We start from the raw sequence: 15,960 nt of genomic DNA, 5'->3' as shown, positions 1-15,960 counted from the left end.
GTAGCCTAGGGTTTAGTTTTAAGACTGGGCTTTTCCCCACACCCTTGACTGATTGTATGATCTGGGTGGTGCACTCTCATGAGGAATTCAATTATGCCTCGGATAAGTGACTTTGTATCAGAGATTTCCTTGTTTGTATATTGGATTAAGGGTTTTTTGTTTTCTACACTATAAAGTGGGACAGACCAGGAGCTGGCTCACACAGTTCCTGCTATCACGATTGCAGAGGCTTACCTGATTCCTTGCCCTTCATAGGAAAAGCTGGTTTTCTGCTTTTCCCTTGTCTTCTTTTGTGGTTTGCCTGTCTTGGTGAGACACCAATAAATAGGATGGCCCACCATCCTCCGACTCTGCCATTTCTTTACTGTCTGCCCAAATCCAATGGGAACCTGCATGTGAATGGCCACGATGATGGCTCCTGGCCTTACGCTATGGAATAGTGATAGTATATTAAATTTATAGGTATTTTAAATCAATCTGTGTTTCATGACAACATGAAAATAGAAATGTGATTTTCAGAAAATAGTTCAAAGGTCAAACTTAATTGTTGGTAAAATTACTATTAGTTTGGTCATAAGGAATAGAAAAAAAGATGGGTTGAAATAAGTTTATTCTTGATTCTTTTTTTAAAATAATGCTTATGACTCAATGTAAAGCCAGAAGCCACGGCCACTATCACAGCAGCCTGGCCCATGCAGGTTCGCATTGGATTCGGACAGTCGGTAAAGAAACAGCGGAGCCAGCCTGACCTGTGGTGGCGCAGTGGATAAAGCGTCGACCTAGAAATGCTGAGGTTGCCGGTTCAAAACCCTGGGCTTGCCTGGTCAAGGCACATGTAAAGCCAGGAGCCAAGGCCAGGGCCACCATCAGAGCAGCCGTCTGGCCTATGCAAGTTCGCATTGGATTCGGACAGTCGGTAAAGAAACCATGGAGCCAAAAACTGGTGGGCCATAGTCTTTAATCTAGCTTGCACCCGGCGGGCAAGTAAAAATACACACTGGGCTCCAAAACCCCAGTCACATTCAGTGCTCACAAAGCTACTGATTTATCCGAGTTTCCTAGAATCAAAGGTTTCTAGCTCAACAGCCTTATTCTCCTCAGTTCCCCATTTCCTTCCTTATCCCAGATACAAACTCTGTACAAACTGGCATCTCACTCAGTACTCCGCCATCTTGGCTGCTTTTCCTGGCCTTCTCCACGTGGCCTCCTCCCGCTGCTGGCTCTATTCTCTCTGCTCTCTCATGCTAACCTCAGGAACCAAGAGAGCAAACTCCCGCTCCGTTCCCATTTTATAGTGTAGAAATCCAAACCCTTAATCCAATATACATAATGGGGAAGTCTCTAATACAAAATCACTTCTATGAGGCATGATAGGATTGTACCACCTCACGCCAAAAAGGGTGGGACAGGCTTAATCCCAAAACCAAGCCTCAGGCTACAACAATTCTCAACACACATTAATATCACCTGGGCAATGGCCTCTTTAACAAAGTGAGCATAATACATTTTATCTGCCCAACAGCACATATGGGAGTTGATGCTTTCAGCTCCTCCCCTCTTCTCTATGTCTCTCCTCTCTCTCTCTCTCTCTGTCTCTCCCTCTCCTCTCTAAAATGAATAAATAAATAAATAAACTAAGCTTTAAAAAAAAAAAAGAAACAGCGGAGCCAAAAACTGTTGGGCCATAGTCTTTCATTCTAGCTTGCACCCGGCGGGCAAGTAAAAATACACACTGGGCTCCAAAACCCAGTCACATTCAGTGCTCACAAAGCCACTGACTTATCCGAGTTTCCTAGAATCAAAGGTTTCTAGCTCACCAGACTTATTCACCTCTGTTCCCCATCTCCTTCCTTATCCCAAATACAAACTCTACACAAACTGGCATCTCACTCAGCACTCCACCATCTTGGCTGCTTCTCCTGGCCTCCTCCACGTGGCCTTTCTCTGCTCTCCTCTCTCCTCTAATCATCCCAGGAACCAAAAGCACAAGCTCCCGTTTTGTCCCCATTTTATAGTGTAGAAATCCAAACCTCTAATCCAATATACGAAATAGGGAGGTCTCTAATACAAAGTCACTTCTCTGAGGCATGATTGGATTGTACCACCCCACATCAAAAAGGGTGGGAAAGGCTTAATCCCAAAACCAAGCCCCAGGCTACAAGGATTCTCAACACACATTAATATCACCTGGGCGACGGCCTCCATCTTTAACAAAGTGAGCATAATACATTTTATCTGCCCAACACTCAATTTCCTTTCACTGCTTCTAGATTGTTTCTTTGGATTTTTTCTGGTGTTTCTATCAGCTCTAATCTTCTTTCTCATTTCTTTATTTAGGATAATACAGATGCCCTACAACTTTCTTGCATTTTTAGCCACTTGATCATATGAATATCCTACTGTTTTGTCAATACAGGCTGTCCCTGGGCTATCAACAAGATAGGTTCTGTAGGTTTGTTCTTATATTGAATTTGTATGTAAGTTGAAACAGGTACATTTACCTAGTAAATGCAACTTAGACTGATATTTGTCTTATCATAGTATTTATTTTTACCTTTCGGTGCATATAAATACTTTAACATTTTCAAATACAACTTAAACAGTCTTGGATGATGCAGAAGATAATGGGCTTGATGGAGAGGATGGGACTGATGTTAGAGAGTGAGGGTTTGATTCTGCTGCTGGAGTCAGTTTCTTGAAGTAGCATCAAGGGAGGTTTGTGCAGATTTTTCTTTTTCTCATCTTAGGTGACCCTGTAGCATCTCAGGCCTTCGGTAACTGTGCAGTAAACTTTGGCAAACCGCCTTGTACCAGTATCATGCTCCTCTAACTTTGCCATTCCTGCTTCTATGAAATTAAAAGCATCAGCAAACTCTTATGTTGTAAATTTTTTCCGTTCTGGAGTTTCTAGGTCCCTGTTTTCTTCCCTAAATGCTGTCAGCTGCTGCGCTAGTTCCATAGGGTCTTCACTGGTTAGTTATTTCCCATGGGAGTTGAGTAACTCTATATCATTTTCACTGATGTCCAAGTGCAGTTAATTACCAATAGCTCTTATGGTGCTCTGTTTATAAGTATAAGTTGTACGTAAGTCAGATTTTGTAACTTGGGGACTTAACAGTATATCATTCATTTGCATAATGTTTATATGTCATGTCCATTTTATTTCAAGTAGAAATATGTTAAATTATATATGTTTTAGGTGAACAACTCTAATGTACATCATCTGTATAATGTATTTTGTGTTTACCATCCCAAGTCACGTCTCCTTTCATCACCCTTTTTCTCCTCTTTACCTTCTTTATCTTCCCATCTCCCTTACCTGTCTTTTTAACATCAGAATCATTATGACTGGTTTGAAGTTGATGTAGAAATACTAATCTGGAAGCTTAACTTCCCTGAGTTGGGATTCTAGGAAAAGCTATATTGAGGCTATATTAGTCAACATTAATCAAAAGAAAAATAAGTTGTTTTTTGAAGTACAACTGAAGTTTATCATAGAAACTTTGTTTTTATTTTTCTTCTAGAATTCAAACATCACCATGGCATCTTTGAACGTTATTGTACTAACAAGTTGAAACTATTTCTGTAATTTATTCCATTATGTTTTAGGTGTTATAGACTTCTTATAACCAGTCTGTTTTACAGTGCTCTTAAATTTTATTTTGAAATAATTTCAAATTTTCAACTTCTGGTGTATTATATGTATTACAGATATTTGTGTACCCATCTGTTTCCCTACAAAACTATGATTTCTTTGCATCTTCATTCTCTGGATTGTATCTATTACATAATATGAACTCAATGAATAAAATGTTGAGCTCATTATTTGCAAGGCTATAAATTGAAGTCCTCAGTTTTCAGTAGTGTTTTTGCTCTAATGACTTATATCCCAACAATCTCAACTCCTAATCGAATAGCTTTAAAAATTGACAATCAAAATGTTTTTAAATAGCTACTTTAAACTTCCTACAGTCATGTAATTTTTCATTTTAGTAACATCTAGTACTGTTCTAGTTATTTTATTCTAGTTGTTTACATACTAAATAGTCTTATTTAGTATGTCACTTATGTACTTTATATAATATGAATTAAATTAAATTTCATTAGTGTTTTCTTCATTCAGTCATGACACTTTAAGTCTAGTAAATCTCAAGTCAAGATCTAAACACTACTTCCATTAGCAAAGACAAATGGTAACATTAATGAGTTTAAAAGCAGAATTTTCAATAAAGATAATTTGGTTAGATTAAATTGTTTAATGAGAATGAGAGTATCATTTATTGATTTACATATGAGACAGGCAATATCCTAAGTATCTAGAATACATAAGTGCCTTATTTATGATGCTTTTTTTTTTTTAATATTGAGTACGTGCTTACAAAGTCAAATAAGATATCAGAAAGTTCCTTTTTTAAGCACTGAATTAAAGCAGTAGGTATCTTGGAATTTAAGGACCTAGAACACCTATCTGATAGAAATATGATAATAGCCACAAATATAAGCCATATATGTAATTTAAAAATTTTAGTAGCACATTTTAAAAACTAAACAGAAGCAGATGAATTTAACTTTAATAATATAACTTATTTAATTCTATATATCTACAATGTTATTTTTACATGTAATCAATATTTTAAAATTAACCATTTTTATATTAAATATTGAAAATCTGTTATGTATTTTACATATAATATACCTCTCAATTAGCACCTTTACTTACTAGTTCTTTCTGTTACTTAAAATTGCTGAATATTTTTGTCTTAATTTCTCCATTTTTACAGTGGAGACAGTTATAACAGTTAAATTAGATAATATATAACATGCCAGCAAATGGTCTTACATAAATCTTAGCTGATTTCCAAAAATTATTTCAGACAAACATGACATGTAATGACATTACTGCCACTAGGCAAAAATCTTATCTTAGGCATTAAATTTGTAACCCTCATGTTTTTTTATTGGGCAGTGCTGGATACACATGTCCCTGGACCATTGTTTAAATTATTTTTTAAAAGAGACCAAATCAGTATCAGTTTATCAGTTATAACAATGTACCACACTAATATAAGATGTTAAAAGAGAAAAGTGTAATGGGAGAACCTGTGAAATAAATTTCTTAACTTTCTGCTTAACTTCTCTGTAAACCTAAAAATATTGTAAAAAAGTACAGTCTATTATAATAACCATCAAAAAAGCAAACACCAGATCTGCTCTTAACTCTTGATATATCTTCGTTGTGACAGAATTCATCAGTAAAAGTGGCAGTTTCAATACCATTAAAACTATCAATCAGAGAAATTTAGTTATGGTTTAAAATCTAACTTAATGTTTCCTCTTCCAGAAGTCATTCATTATCTACTTCTTTTAAACTAATATATGGGCAAATTAATCACAAAGTGGTTATTTTTCCTCCGTGTTAATGGGGTGTATAACAGGCATTATTGGTGGCACTCTGATGCAAATAGAAGAAATAGTCTTATTTTTGAATACACTATTGCCGGTATTGAGAATATTTTCTTCTCCTGATTTCAGGTTGGGTGGGACTATATCAGCATACAAGATAGTACCAGATGAAATAGAAGAAATCAAGGTACAGTATGGCATCTTTCAACTCTATAAAGACTTAGTATCTTGGTGGAAAGTGGGGCAACAAGAATTGCTTATTGGCCTGACCTGTGGTGGCGCAGTGGATAAAGCGTTGACCTGGAATGCTGAGGTTGCCAGTTCAAAACCCTGGGCTTGCCTGGTCAAGGCATATATGGGAGTTGATGCTTCCTGCTACTCCCTCTGTTCTCTCTATCTCTTCCCTCTCTCCAATGAAAATGGATAAATGAAATCTAAAAAAAAAAAAAAAAAAAAAGAATTGCTTATTTTTTATTCTACATTTAATTCCCAGTTACCCTATTTGAATATATATTTAAAATATATAAAATTTGATGGTAGTTATTGGATACACACACACATCATCATTATCAATGCATTTCTTTTTCTTTTATTTCTTTTACTTTTTTCTTTTTTCTTTTTTTTTGGACAGAGGCGGAGTCAGAGAGAGGGACGGATAGGGACAGTCAGAGAGGAAGGGAGAGAGATGAGAAGCATCAATTCTTCATTGTGGCACCTTAGTTGTTCATTAATTGCTTTCTCATATGAGCCTGGACCAGGGGGAGGGGACTTTAGCAGAGTGAGTGACCCCTTGCTCAAGCCAGTGACCTTGGACTTCAAGCCAGAGATCTTAGGCTTCAAGCCAGCAACCTTTTGGCTCAAGCCAGCGACGTGGGGTCATGTCTATGATCCCACGTTCAAGCTAGCAACCCCATGCTCAAGCTGGGGAGCCCGTGCTCAAGCCAGATTAACCCATGCTCAAACTGGCCACCTCAGGGTTTCAAATCTGGGACCTCTGTGTCCCAGTTCTACTCTCTATTTACTGTGCCACCACCTGGTCAGGCCTAAGAAAAATATTAGGAGAATCAAAAAGGAAACTTTTTCTGTGAAATTCATTGGAAAATCTACTTAAAGCATTGAATATAAGCATTAGTGTGCAAAATGGATTATCTTTTTATCTTGTTTTCATTTCTTTTGTGATATGCTTTTCCAAATTATAAATAGTATCAGTCTACTTGTAAATATTTCCTGATTCCTTTGAAGGAAATACGCTTATTTCAGTTTAAAGTTTACAGTACAATAAATGAAAATTTGACCTTCTTGAAGATTATAGCATTACTACAATCTCTGTCTCTAACATTTTACTAAATCCTATGGACTATTAGTCTTCTAACATAACTTGTGGCCCTTGTTTAAAAGCAATGTACAATATAAGAAGAACTTAACTTACTACCTGTTCCATAAATAAAATTTAACAATTGGATAGCAATAATCAAGGGTAAACAATACTGAATTAAGTAGTTAAGAATGACATGTAAAGTTATTAACAAATCATTAAGCCTGATTTGATCAACTTTTCAAAATCAAGTTTAATAAATCCATATCTTAATAAATAATTCTTTAATATGTTTACCTTATTTTCAAGTTAGTTGAACTCATTCATATTCATTATATAACATACTATTAGTTTCAGTATGTCAGGTGTTATGTTTAGTCAACATCAGAAATTGATGCCATGACTATATTCTGGTATTAAAAAAAAAACAGGAGTGTCAAGATTTATTCAAAGTTGATATAAATTCTCAAAATAGTTGGTTGGGAGGAACAATTGATATAATCCAGATCTCTCATTTTTCAAAAGAGAAAATGGGAATTAATGAAGGTGAACTTGTTAAAATTGTTTGAACTCCAGTAACTACTTCCAAAATTATCATATAATCGAAGGTTTAATGGATCAGAATAACATGAGCATATTACTTCTTGAAATATGAACTTAGACTGTAGAAACTTTAAGTAATCAATACATGCATATATAAATAATTAAGCAACATCTATATAAAGGATATAGAGGTGAAATCCATCTCCCTAAAGGGTGTTCTGTCTTATTTACAATTACAATACATTAAGTGACTAAGGTAAACAAAGTGTTCTATGAACTGAATTCTGTGAGAGCATAAATATGAGATAATATGGCAATAGATCATAGGGTGTAAAATAAAACCTGTTGAGATATAGGACTATCAGTGGACCTTTATTCCCTGTTAAGAAATTTAGATTTTATACTGAAAACTATGGGGTGCCATTATGTGGTTTTAAGAAAGAAAATAATATAATCAGCTTGTTGCACTTAGGTTTTACTGTGATGAGTGGGAAAAGTGATTTCAGTGAAGAGGGCATTCTATCTATTAACAGGAGACATCACATGGCAGGAATATAGGCAAAAATTACTAAAACATGAGCTAAAGTGGTGGCAGTAAGGCTGAAGAAAAGACTCATATTCAAGAAATATTATTTAAGTAGAATTAAAAAATACAGAAGATGGAAAGATTGCTCAGATTTCTGCCTTAAGAAACTGAGTAGATTGTGTTAACTCTAACTTAAAGAAGAGATATAAGAAAAGGACTAAGTTTGAGAGGAAAGAGGGTAAGTTTTGTACTTATTTAATTTGTTATTATATATCCCTCTGAAATAACCAGATATCCACTATTTCATTGGATAATTCAGCCTGGAGCACAGAAAACATAATACTGTCTTTTGATTGATATTGGGATAAGTCATTATGCAGGTTAGTTGAGGCCATACAATTGCCTTAAAAAGCTATATTAGGTAGTAATAATGGACCAAAACTGTTGTCCTGGGGAAGGTTCATCTAGAACCAGAGGATTAATAAATTATTATTATTATTATTATTTTTACAGAGACAGAGAGAGGGACAGACAGGGACAGACAGACAGGAATGGAGGGAGATGAGAAGCATCAATCATCAGTTTTTTGTTGCGACACCTTCGTTGTTCATTGATTGCTTTCTCATATGTGCCTTGACCATGGGCCTTTAGCAGACCAAGTAACCCCTTGCTCAAGCCAGCAACCTTGGGTCCAAGCTGGTGAGCTTTGCTCAAACCAGATGAGCCCGCACTTAAGCTGGTGACCTCGGGGTCTTGAACCTGGGTCCTCTGCATTTCAGTCCGACACTCTATCCACTGCGCCACCACCTGGTCAGGCAAATTATTTTTTTTTAAACTATAATTTATAAGTAGCACAATAATGCATGAAAAATATTAAAAGGCACAGGATTGTAAACTAAGAAATAAAACTCCTTTGCAAATTACATGAGAGTCTTTGTAGAAAAAAATTGCCTGCAGAAAAATTTCTACAACTAGCAAGTCGGTTCAGTTAAGTTGGGACATATAAGATCAACCCTCTGACCCCCAAAATTAGTTATGTTTTTATATACTCACAACAGTTGGAAACAAATTTAAAACAATACTATTCACAGTTACTCCAATGAAAATTAAGTACTTAATACACTTGAGAACACACAAATGTATCTATGCTGAAAATTACAAAATGCTGAAGAAGTAAAAGAACATTTAAAGAAATGGAGAGATATATACCATGTTCGTAGACTGAAAGATTCAACATAGTAAAGATATCAGTTCTCCCCAAAATGATATAAAGATTTGTGTGATTCTTATCCAAAACCATCAAATTTTTAGTAGATATACTATTATATAAATTTATTCTAAAATTATATAGAAAGAGATATCTCATTGTGGTTTTAATTTGCATTTCCCTGATGATTAGTGATGTTGAGCATCTTTTCATATGTCTATTGGCCATCTGTATGTCCTCTTTAGAAAAATATTTGTTCAGACTCTTTGTCCATTTTTAATTGTATTGTTCCTTTTTGTGTGTGTTGAGTTTTAAAAGTTTTTTTATAAATTTTGCATATTAATTCCTTTTCAGATATGTCAGCAATACAATATGTTCTACCATTCAGTGGATTGTCTTTTCATTTTGTTGATCATTTCTTTAGCTATGCAAAAGCTTTTTGTTTAATGTCATCTCATTTGTTTGCCTTTTCTCATTTCCCTTGCCCAAAGAGATATATCTAAAAAAATTACTGAGATATGTCTGAGATTTTACTGCCTATGCTATGGAAAGTAGTATATAGTTATGTCAAAAATTAAAAATGGAACTGCCTTTTGATCCAGTGATCCCACTTCTGGGAATATATCCAAAGAATCCCATGACACTAATTCAAAAGAATATATACACCCTATATTTATTGCATCATTATTTACAATAGCCAAGATCAGAAAACAGCCCTAGTGCCATTCAGTAGATGAGTGGATGAAAAAGCTGTGGTACATTTGCACAATGGAATGCTACATGGCTATAAAAAAAGAAAGAAATCTTACCTGTTGCAACAGTGTGGATGGTCATGAAGCTTATTGTGCTAAGTGAAATAAATCAGTCAAGAGAAAGCAAATGCCATATAATTTTATTCATATGTGAACTCTAATGAACAAAAATGAACATGTAAGTGAAATAGAAACAGATTTCATACACAGAGATTAGGCTGACAGCTGTTGGACAGGTTGGATGTAGGAGGTAGGAGGGTAGAGCAGAAAAGGACAAAGAAAAGAAACTCATGGACACTGACAACAGTGTGGAGATTGCTGGGGTGGGAGGAGGTGGAGAAGGGCATAGGGGTGATAAATGGTAATGAACGAAGATGTGACTTGGGGGAATGAACACAATATAGTGTACAGCAATGTATTGTAGAACTGGGCACCTGTAACCTATGTAATTATCCAAAATAAATAAAGTAATGTCATATGGAAAGACATAGGTCCTAGAACAGCTAAAACAATTTTTAAAAAGAACAAAGAAAAAAAAACAACAACAACCTGTCTCTATCTAATAATAAGGTTTATTTACTGTTAGCTGCAGTAATGAAGACACTGTAGGATTGGCCAAAAGAAAGACACATATATAGATGGAACCAATAAGTAGACTCAAACAAATATGTTCAACTGATCTTTAATAAAGCTTCAAAAGCAATTCAGTGAATAATCTTTTCAACAAATGATGGTAGAAGAATTGGACATCCATTAGCAAAAAAAAAAAAAGACAATGAACTTCATCTAAACTTTATTTATATTTTATGCAAAAATTAACTCAATGGATAATAGACTTAAATGTTAAAACATAAAGCTGTTAGAGAATAAAAGGGGAAATGATCAGGACCTATGCTTAAGCAGAGTTTTCAGACTCAACATTAAAAGCACAATTTAGAAAAGGAAAAAATTTCCTATGAAAAAGAACCTGTAAGTGAAAATACAAGCTGAACATTGGGAGAAATTATTTGTAAATTACATATCCAACAAAGGGATACTATATAGAAGATATTAAATATTCTCAAACTCAACATAACAAAAATGTTTTTATTAAAATGGGAAAGAAAATGAGACAAAAATAGCTTTTTTGGAAAATATTTCTGCAAGAATTTAGATGAAAGTTTATCAACTTAACAGGTATTTTGAGAAGCAAATACAGTCCTGTGCCACTTAATGACAGGATACATTCTGTGAAATACTTTATTAGATGTTTTCATTCTCATGTGAACATCATGGAGTGTCCTTACACAGACTTAAATGGTCCAACCTACTATATGCCTAAGCTCTATAATTCCTAGTCTACAATCCTGTATAGCATGTGCTATACAAAACATTTTCTCAAACAAAAAAAGAAATGTAATTAGTAGACACAGTAAACAGAAGATATATGAGGCTGCTGCCAGCATAACACAGTGTACTGTTTTATAGCATACTTTTATTTTTATGAGTATAAAGAGCATACTATAAAATAATGATTAAAAGTATAATAAATACATAAACCAAAAATATAGTCATTTATTATCAAATATTATGTACTGTATATAATTGTATACTTTATACTACTGACAATGCAATAGTTTTATTGATACTAGCATCATAACAAACACGTGAGTAATACACCATGATTTGTGCCACTTAGGCACGAGGAATTTTTTAGCTCTATTATAATACTAAGAACACTGTCTTATATATGGTCATCATTGACCCAAAGGTTATTTGGCATGTAACTATATGTCTTTTCAATACTGAGGATTCACATTTAGAAATGTAACATGTCTGTAAGTAAAGTCATCTTAGTCTTGTTCATATAGACCTTTGTACTTTTTTTTTTTTAGTGAGAGAGACAGACAGACAGACAGGAAGGGAGAGAAATGAGAAGCATCAATTCTTCCTTGCAGCACCTTAGTTGTTCATTAATTACTTTCTCGTATGTGCCTTGACCGGGGGGGTCTGAGGGTGGCTTCAGCCAATCCAGTGACCCCTGGCTCAAGCCAGCGACCTTGGGCTCAAGCCAGCAACCATAGGGTTATATCTGTGATCCCACAATCAGTTTAGTGACCCCGCCTCAAGCTGGTGAGCCCGCACTCAAGCTGGATGAGCCCTGCTCAAAATTGCGACCTCGGGGTTTCAAACCTGGGTCCTCAGCCTCCCAGGCCAACATTCTGTTCACTGCGCCACCACCACCTGGTCAGGCTTACAAATTTCTTTTAGTTATGTCCTATTTTATTTCATGCTAGAAACATAATATTTTCTCTATATAGTTTTAACATTATCAATATCTTTTAATATAATTGAGGCATAATGTATCTTTAAAAATTGGATTATTGCCAAATCCACTTCTGCAAATCATGAATGAGGACTTCTGTTGGACCCATTCTTCTGTGAATTAACCATATCTGGTAAAAATGATAAACAACCGTTTAAAGTACCTGGATATTGTTTTAAGCACAATAGCAAATAAGGAAACATTCAAGTAAATCTCAATACCAGGTGAAACAGTGAATCTGTGGCACTTAGCCATAATGCTATTCCTCCCTTAACTCTCCTAAGATTGATAGAAATTTCAGTTTAGCAGGGCTTCAAGTATGGGGTTCCCTCTCCCCTCAGCTCCCAACTAAGAGATACAGTATTTCTCAACAGTGGACAGAACTTCATCATTTCTTATGCCTCCAATTCTGTCTTGTAGAGGTCAAATTCTTGATGAATACCACTGAAGGTCAGGGACTCGACTCCCTTCCTTCACTTAATACTCATTCATAGGATGGAAGCTCTAGACCAGGTGCAGCAGGCTGAGAATACAGGGGCGTGATCACCCTCAACTTAGCTTGCTCATTGGGCAGAGAATATCCACATAGGTAAGGCAAGTTAGAAAGACCAAAGACTACCAACCCTACACAGCACTTAAAACAGTGGCTTAAAGATTTTATCCAGAGCAGTTCAGAGGAACATATTGCTCTGAAGCTCTTCCCAAAGCCTTATTTGAAATGGAATGTAGGGAAGTTCAAGCCTAAAGTCACTCTGAAAAACAATTGAGATTTTGGTGATAAACCATTAAGAAGAAGCTGATGGTTGCTCTACAAGAGCAAGAAGATAGATAAATTAGTTTACCATAAAGACCCTGGGAAAGAGCTAAAAAAATTCCTCATTTGAGTCAGAATAAACCTCAAAGAGTAGTCTGAAAAACTATCTTGCCTGAATTTAATTGGATCAGACTATAAAGTAATCTATGTTCTGAGCATTATTTATAATAATAATGCAATTAGCTGAAAATCAATGGATCATGACAGCTGGGTGTGGATAGCAAAGAGACAAATAGTTTAACAGAGAGATCAATGAATGGAAAAAGACAGAGAATTTTTCTAAAACCAGTGTCACCCAAGGGGACTTGGTGCTTGCCTTGGCTGAGGAGCAGTATCAGAAGTATCACACTGGTTGGAAATAGGCTTGACTAAAGTAACCTAGCCAATTCAGTAAACAAACAAATAGCAACGAAGCCCCAAAGAGGGGTGAAGAAAGTGTCCAGAGTTGCTAAGATATATAAGATGTCCAGTTTTCAATAAATATCACAAGACTTGCAATGAATACGAGAGTGTGAACTATATACACAGGAAACAAAGCAGACAACAGAAACTGCCTATGAGAGGTTCTAAATGTTTAATTTAACAGATGGATTTCAAAGCAGTGTATCTGAGTATGATTTTTTAAAAAGGAAAACTTATAGGACACCATTCTGAGAGAAGTAAAGAAAGCCAAAATGCAAATTCTGGGCTTGCAAGTATAGCAATCAAAATGGAAGCGTCACTAAAGGGGCTCACTCACCAACAGTTCTGAGTTGGCAGAAGAAAGAATCAGTGTACTTAAAGAGGAATCAGTAGAGATTATGCAAGATTAATAACAGAAGAAAATGAATAACACCTCAGAGAAATGTAAGATTTTAAGCATACCAACATATTGATATGGGAGTATAAGGAGAGAAAAGTGAGAAAAAAATTATTACAAGCAAAAATGGCTGAAGACTTGCCAAATTTAATTATAGACATTAATCTACATGTCCAAGAAGCTCTATCAATTCCATAGAGTACAAACACAAACAGGTCCACACCTACACACATAGTCTTAGTCAGTTCAGGCAGCAAAATACCTGTAGACTGAGTGACTCATAAATAACAGAATTTATTTTTCATAGTTCTGAGACTGGATTTTTGAGATTAGAGTTTACATCATAGTCATATTTTTGTGAGGATCCTCTTGAGTTGCAGATAGTGGACTTCATGTTATATCCTTACATGGCAGAAAGAGAGCTAGCTAGTTCCTTGGCCTCTTCTTTATAAGGGCACTAATCCTATTTATAATCCAAATACCATCATATTTGCATTAGGTTATCAACATGAATTTTGATGAGACAATAATTTCCATTTCATACCACTCATCATAGTTAAAAGTGCCAAAAGACAAAGACAGGGAAAAAAATTTAAAGCAGTAAGAAAAAAATGACTCATCACACACTAGTGAATTACAATAAAATTAACATGACTTACCATCAATAGAAATGGAGACTAAAAGGTATATTCAATACTGAAAGAAAAATAAACTGTCTACAAACCAAGAATCTTTTATCTAGGAAAACTGTCTTTCAAAACTGAAGATGAAATAAATTCCCAAATAAACAAAAACTGAAATAATTTGTTCCTATCAGATCCACCTTGTAAGAAATACTTATTTCAGGCTGAAAGCAAGTGACCACAGACAGTAATTACAATACACATACACACGAAACCTGGTAAAGGTAATTACGTACTTATAAAAGACAGTATAAATACACCTTTCTTTTCTCTCTTAACTGATTTAAAAGCTGATTTTATAAACAATACATATATAGCTGTTTTGTTAAACCTATAATATACAAATGTAATATATTTGACAATAACAGCACAAAGAAGGTAGCTGGGAAGCAAAGCTGCATTGGAGTAAGTACATAACACCAGATTGTATTTCTAATTCACAAGAACAAAATAGGAGAAACAGAAACAGTAAATAAGAAGGTTAATGTAACAAACTCTATAAATATATACTTGTCCTCTTTATTTTCTCAGCTTCCTTATTATTTATAATTATAGCAATATATTGTACTTGCTATATATACAGTGTGTCCATAAAGTCATGGTGCACTTTTGACCGGTCACAGGAAAGCAACAAAAGACGATAGAAATGTGAAATCTGCACCAAATAAAAGTAAACCTCTCCCAGTTTAATACCTATTCAGTGCAGTTCGATGTGGGCTCATGCACAGATTTTTAGGGCTCCTTAGGTAGCTATCCCATATAGCCTCTTCAGACTCATCACTGACTGATGGCCTACCAGAACAGGGTTTCTCCACCAAACTGCCGGTTTCCTTATCCCACCGAATAATGTTACTCCTATGTGGTGGCGCTTTGTCATAAACGCACCGATATTCACGTTGCACTTTGGTCACGGATTCAAATTTAGCAAGCCACAGAACACACTGAAATTTCCTCTGAACTGTCCACATCTCGACTGGCATGGCCGTAGGCTGCTCCGCTGTATACACGGTGTTACGTCATCATCTGCGCATGCGCACATGCTGCCGCCTAATATATGTAACATGGGTAACAGTAATAGCACTAAAAGGAAGAATAGAGAATAGAACTATATGGGAGTAATATTTCTATATCTCATGAATTAAATTAATATAAATCTAAGTAGATTCTGCTAAGATGTACATGGAAACTCTAGAGCAACCACTAAGACAATAGCTCCAGTAAAAATAGTGAAAAAATTATTAAAGGAGTTAAAATGTTATATTAGAAAATGTTCACTCCATGCAAAAGAAAACAGTGAAGGTATAATAGAGGAATGAATAAGAGACAAGTAGAACACATAAAGTAAAATGTCAAATATAAATCTAGCCATATCAATAACAACATTAAATGCAAATGGATTTAACAGTCCAATCAAAAGGAACACTGTCAAAATGGATAAAATTTTTTTGTAAGGACCCAACTCTGTTATCTACTGTATAGATATTGTGTATTGAAATATGCATGTAGGTTGAAATTAAAAGGATATAAAATAATATGTCATGCAAACAATAAAAATGACAGAATTAAAATTATTTAACTAGAATACATTTATAGAGATGTTTCATCTTATCTAG

The 15,960-nt window shown here is 35.0% G+C and overlaps 1 protein-coding gene across 8 annotated transcripts in view; it reads left to right on the top strand.

Moving 5' to 3' along the window:
• The window catches only part of GPHN (gephyrin), a 524,116-nt gene that overhangs the window by 182,462 nt on the left and 325,694 nt on the right, over positions 1-15,960 (top strand). For all 8 annotated transcript variants that reach the window (XM_066272872.1, XM_066272871.1, XM_066272867.1 and 5 more), the window contains exon 3: positions 5,533-5,590. In XM_066272872.1, coding sequence (XP_066128969.1) covers positions 5,533-5,590 — 58 coding nt within the window. The remainder of the gene's footprint in view (positions 1-5,532; positions 5,591-15,960) is intronic.

Source organism: Saccopteryx bilineata, chromosome 4 (assembly GCF_036850765.1).
Source record: "Saccopteryx bilineata isolate mSacBil1 chromosome 4, mSacBil1_pri_phased_curated, whole genome shotgun sequence".
In the NCBI taxonomy this organism is placed as follows: domain Eukaryota; kingdom Metazoa; phylum Chordata; class Mammalia; order Chiroptera; family Emballonuridae; genus Saccopteryx; species Saccopteryx bilineata.
The sequence above is the reverse complement of the archived record's forward strand: the minus strand, read 5'-3'. Positions and strand labels throughout refer to the sequence as shown.